This window comes from Pygocentrus nattereri, chromosome 23 (genome assembly GCF_015220715.1).
Source record: "Pygocentrus nattereri isolate fPygNat1 chromosome 23, fPygNat1.pri, whole genome shotgun sequence".
Lineage (NCBI taxonomy): Eukaryota > Metazoa > Chordata > Actinopteri > Characiformes > Serrasalmidae > Pygocentrus > Pygocentrus nattereri.
Genome location: NC_051233.1, coordinates 5,488,724 through 5,494,844, shown reverse-complemented (window position 1 = coordinate 5,494,844; position 6,121 = coordinate 5,488,724). Strand labels below are relative to the sequence as shown.

Sequence of the window (6,121 nt, the reverse complement as noted above, 5' to 3'; positions counted from 1 at the left end):
TGTGTATATATATATATATATGTGTGTGTGTGTGTGTTTTTGTGTGTGTGTGTGTGTGTGTGTATTTTTGTTTGTGTTTGGGACATTTCATTATGATATAGGTACTTACAAACGATGTAATAACTGCTTACATATTTGACAGATTTGTTGCTGTCCAAAGAAAACCTTCCAAAATGTAAGTTAATGTAAAGAGTCTTTTTATTGACGAGTCCCATTCATCATTAAATTGCATGTAAGATAATGAGGAAACCAAAAATCGCCAAAAATGGAGACAGTGATGATAAATTCAATACATATGGCACTATGTATAGGTATTGTATATATAACATATATAACACATACTATTATTACATATAGTTAATTGCATATATATATATATATATATATATATATATATATAAACATATATATGACACATGTAGGACCCCACATCCTCATATTATAGAAAAGTGAGTGCAAATGTGCAGAAAACACAAGCAAACAAATTCAATTCACTTCAACCCGAAGCAGACAAATAAAGGAAAAACTCATGAATCAATCCGCCGTTGAATCATTAACACATGCCTTCGCCTTGATTGAATCAACATGGGAGAAAGAGAGGCCTACAGAAAGCGAGGGGGGGACGTAAAGAGAGAGAGAGGAAGAGAGGAAGAGAGGGAAAGTTCTTTTTAATGAATCAATAGACCGGCTTATTAAAAACAAACCTCACTGACACACAGTATCCGACATTTACGTTCGTCACATGCCGAGAATCTTTTTCATTCATTTGGAATGAAGAGGCGTCCCCTTTGTGCTTTCCACAAAGCGCTGACTATGAGAACATGGCATGTTTTTCAACTTCTACACCATTCATAGTTCATGAACTACCATTCATGCGGCCAGCTGAACAGCACTCAACCAACTGAGGGTTAAACGCTAATGCTGAAGTGGCTCTTAGCTGACCGAATGGTATCGTGGTACCTCAGGAGGGCATTTGAGCGGAGGTCACTTTCCGAAACCAAGGAGCCAATACGAGAAACGGACGAAAGAACAAGGTTTAAGGTTTCGCCCGCAAATAAGGTCTCGTATGCAGAAGTACATAAAAATATCTGTGTCCAGCTCTTCATAACCACTGAAAGGTTTCACATAAACTTAGGAGGGAGGGCAAAGTTGGGGGTGTTGCATTCAGAAGAACATATGCATTTGCTTACATGCACTGGCCAAAAGTAAATAAGAGCACCATATCCAAAAATATATATAAAAAAAATAAATAAATACAAAATTCTTTTTTAATTTAACAATTTTAACAAACAAAATTTGGCTTCCATAGGTGAAGAAAATTGTCTTCCAAAAAATGTAACTGAAAGCTGAATGCAATTATATCTATTTGTAATAATATGTCCCATATGCAATATATATATATATATATATATATATATATATATATATATATATATATATATATATACAGACTCTTTATATACATTTCTTCAGCACACATGGCTTTAAACAGTTAAAGTACATTGCCAAATTACATGGTGGTTAATCAAATCACCAATTTTCCTCTATAGTGTTTAAACCTGGAGTCTGACCAGGTAAAACTATCAATAAAAACAAACGTTAATATTTATTTTTAAACTTTTACAAAGATAAATAGTACATAAAGTGTTTTCAATCACAAATACAAGCACTTTACTTTACTCTGTTTAATCTTTAACACTTCCAGAATATCTTAGTCTAATACCTCTGAGTAATTTACTACCGCCGCCTTTCTCACTGCTTTCCTTGGTTTGATACAGGACGCGCTGCTCAGAACCGCTGTGACTGGCTCAGAAGCACACCCATTATTGTTATGTACGTATTCTCTTAAAGAAAAACGTCTGTGAAGCCAAGCACCAAAACAAAAAGCAGTGGGGAAATTAACAAATCACATTCCTCCCCCGCGTCCAAATATGTGACGGGAATGCCAGCACGTTTGTTTAAAAGGCATCAAAAGCTGAAAACAAGGGATGGAGCATAAATGCCAGTTATAATGACCCCTGTTAGTTAACAGCACTGGGAATAGGAGACGTGGTGTTTTGAAGAGGTAGAAGGATTACGGGAAATGCTCTGCCGCTGGTACGTCCACCACAACCTTCAGGCATGATACAAAGCAGCCCAGAGGCCAAAAAAATAGCAGAACAGGGACATAGATCATATTTGGGTAATGAGTATGTGCGTGTATGCGTGTGTATGCGTGTGTGTGTGTGTGTGTGCATGCATTATAATCATGCCACTGAACCACTCTATAAAGCGCTCTTTGTGACTGATGCAAATCACCATTGTCAATATTAGAAGTGGCTCTTTCCATTTGCAAATTACTACTGCAATATAATTTATAGAGAAGTACGGCATTCGCCCGGACCATGATGTAGCAAGAAGGAACATTAACTAAAAAATAAATAAATAAATGTTTTAGTTTAAGAGGTCACGTCATCCCAGAAAGCAACGGAATTATGGTTATTGTGTAACAGCTGAAACATTCAACATTAGCTAATTGCTATAGATATTTTGCTCTTGCCTTTAACCCATTTTTGCATGGCCATGTTGTAGTAATAACAATAATAATAATAATAATAATAATAATAATAATAATAATAATAATAACAGAGGTGTCAAATTCAGGTCCAGAAAGTAAAAGTCCTTCCCAGGATTTTGTTCCAACAGGCTGGCTTCTCTAGTTAGATCACACCACCAGCAGAGCTGTCCAGCCTGTTGGAACAAAATCCTGGGAAGGACTTTTACTTTCTGAACCTGGATTTTACACCTCTGAATAATAATAATAATAATAATAATAATAATAATAATAATAATGTATTATTTGTACAAAGCTCAAATGGTTAAAGACCCAAACACAAAGTAACATGTAACACATTTAACAATATCAGTTTAAACTTGAATATCGCACTTTCATATATGTCGTATGGGCACAACTTGTATCTATTTGCTACTTTTAACCTAGAAAATCTCTAAGAAAATCAACAAAACATGTAATTTGACAGGGATCTAAATTTTGCATTACACTGTTTAATATCAATTGACTTAAAGGGAAACTTTGTCAACTGAAAAACATCATCATTGCTGTGTCTGTTGTCATCAATGTTGTCATTGATGTGCCTAATAACCTCCCGTACTGGTGGACCCATAGTCCTAAGATCGAGATATTCAGGTTTAAATACTAGGAAAAGTCTCCTTTGTTGAGGAACTTTTAAATGGGACGGCTTCTTTTCACTAAATGGCTAAGAGGGAAGCCAGACACCTAAGTTCTTAGCTCACCTTTGACCCATAGGGTTGTAAATTTCATTGCTCTGGCAGCCGCTGATAGTGATGGGGTCGAAGAACTGGAAGGAGCGCAGGGCCACACCTGAGATGGCCACCAGCTCAGACCGAAAGATCAGCAGGATGGATCTGGTGTGGTAGAACGCCATGCTGAGGTCGTGGTTCACGGGGATCACTAGGGGGTTGTTGCGGCAGCTCAGGCGCCAATCACCTGGGGGAAGGCAGAATGGATTGATATCTATGTTTCCTTTACATTTATGCATTTAGCAGTAAGCCTTCGCTGAGTGCTCTCCAACATCAACAATTAAAGAGGAATTCAGTTTTTTTTTTCTAACATTCTGCAAAATTACATGGTTGTAATGTTAACAATATCATTCAGAGGGGTTTGATGGGAAAGAAATGGAGAATTGCTCACAGTGGTGGTGATAAGAACCAGATGTCCAAAGTGTGTAATGCCTCTAAAAGCCACATCACATGTTATGGTTACATGAAATAATCAAGAATAAACTTCCAGGTGTCTGAAACTTTGTTTTACAATATTTTCGTTTTTGGCCAATAAACATTTTCTTTCTAAAATATGTTTATGACCAGAGAGGGAAGCAAAGGGCATCGTAAAGCAAAACAATCTCTAAAGAAAATGTATTTTTTCCAGATTTATTGTTTTATTATTATTTTCACCATCATGAACATTACACATAAAAACCCAGGATTCATGTAGATCATCATTTTGGACACTAAATAAAATGGTTATATTTGTATTGTAGACACTGCAACCCCTGGTTCCTATCACCACCGCTGTAAAGAAAGTAGTCTGTGTATGTCTCTATAACAAAGCCTGTTTTATAAAGGTAAAAAAATAAGAAAATTAGTGAGAAACTTGGGAATCAAGAATCCCAAAAGTCTAAAAAGTTGCCCAGAAGAAACCTACTAGTCTCTGGTCTCTACATTTCGACTTCGACAAGCTATCAAGAAAGGGTCCACGACACACAAGTACAATATCTCTACGAACACATGCATTTGCCTCTATCTAGAGTAGTTCTTCACTCACCTAGGTTGTGGATCTTGTCCTTTGTGTCCACCAACTGAACAGTGATGTTGCACTGGGTCTGGTCAAGAAAGCTTGTCCCATCTGCTGCCAGATAGATGATAACTGCTGCAGCTACCATGGGGTGGGAGAAGTAGGCCTGTATGGGGGGAATGAATCAGAATCAATCAGAATGAATGCAAAGCAAAGATTTTCAAGAAGATGACCCTTGCCTATAGATGCTGGCTATGTCATATATATATATATGAGTGTAGGATGTCAAACTCACCTTCAGCCAATATCGGCGGTACCAGGTCACCTGCTGAGCCTCACGGCAAGGAAACCAAGCATACTGGGAAACGCCATCAGAAAGGTCGAACACCTTGGACTGACACGTCTGGGAGGGGACAAACGAACAGCAAGTTCACTCGTTAAACTCTGAGGCTCATTGATGGAATCAGACTTCAGTTGCTCACTGTCATAACTACATATGTTACATAGAAGGGATGTACCAATACAACATATCGCAGTGAACTGTATCACAATTTTGATACATATATTGTATCATACTTGACATACTGTACCGTTATATCATAAATAGCAGACTCATTTGTGGCTAATGTGGTAGCTTGGAGCTAAAATGTTAGATTTTGAGTAGATGAAGATACTATAAAGCACGAGAAGATAGTATTGGAAAGATTGACATATTAATGTAAGGCACATTTTTTAGCCACTTGTTATTTTTGCTGTAGGAAAACGTAATAAATCAGGGCACAGCTTTGTCATGCTGAATCAAATTATGAATTTTGTGAGTTGCTCATCGGCTGGTCCAAATTTTGATTACACAGCTCTATAAATGAAAAACAGATCAGCTGGTTTGCATCATCTTCCATGAAATTACTGAATAATAAGCCTTAATATGCCTGAGATTTGAAAGGTTACTAACGGAAAAATAAATTTAGAATATAAAGGCTTTAAAACGAGCCCCATTAAGGGAGAACCTAACCAGCTAGAGTTCAAGGGAAATGTGTATGTTCTGACATGACATCCTCAAATGTCCAGATTCTGCAAAGAAGGGCAGCCATGGGTCAGTTCCTCCCATTATGATTTGTCACCAAGAAGTTGCAAAGGAACGCATCACGGCTTTTTTTGGAAATTACGTGCGGAATGCTAAGCAAGTTAGCATCTGGCAGGACATGGCCTTGGGAGCTTTTGATCTGCCTTCCAAAACTAGAATCAGAATTCCTGATTTCATTCTTTTCCCTCTGTTCTTTCCCACCTCCCCCGCCTCCCTCTCTCTCTCTCCTTTGATAAATGTAGACCTTGGGACTAAATGAACCAGATGCAGACTCATAAGCTATAAATGCTTCCACACTCCTCTTTGACTGTCGTGTTTTTTAGATATCTCATTCCATCAAATTAGCTTGCAGTTGTGTGCTAAAGCCCCAATCAAAAAACGCCGCGAAGTGTCTTGGAAGGCGGACGACTTACGGCATCCACAAGACAAGGTCTTTCACGTTGAAACAAAGCAATATGAGCTCAGAAACACTCCCAGAGAGGTCATAGTGCTCTTTGCCATCATCGAGGCTTTAGAGCAAACAGGCTTGATGTGTTTGTGGTTTAGATAAGGGCAAAATTGGTGCTATCAAAGTAGGAATCTGTGTTTTGAAGAAAGTGGAGCAGGAAGCAAAAGAAGAAAGAGGGATCAGTGAGCAGCCTTGGGGAAAGTCTAGATGGCTCTCCATTGCCACTTAACAAAATTAGATTAATGTATTGTCTTTTTAGTGGTTCTTAAAAATA

At 37.9% G+C, this 6,121-nt stretch overlaps 1 protein-coding gene across 2 annotated transcripts in view; it reads right to left on the bottom strand.

Moving 5' to 3' along the window:
- pappaa (pregnancy-associated plasma protein A, pappalysin 1a) overlaps positions 1-6,121 on the bottom strand; it is a 154,457-nt gene that overhangs the window by 64,073 nt on the left and 84,263 nt on the right. For both annotated transcript variants that reach the window (XM_017723163.2, XM_037533561.1), the window contains exons 12-14: positions 4,611-4,718; positions 4,346-4,481; positions 3,295-3,508 (exon numbers count right to left, since the gene is read on the bottom strand). In XM_017723163.2, coding sequence (XP_017578652.2) covers positions 3,295-3,508; positions 4,346-4,481; positions 4,611-4,718 — 458 coding nt within the window. The remainder of the gene's footprint in view (positions 1-3,294; positions 3,509-4,345; positions 4,482-4,610; positions 4,719-6,121) is intronic.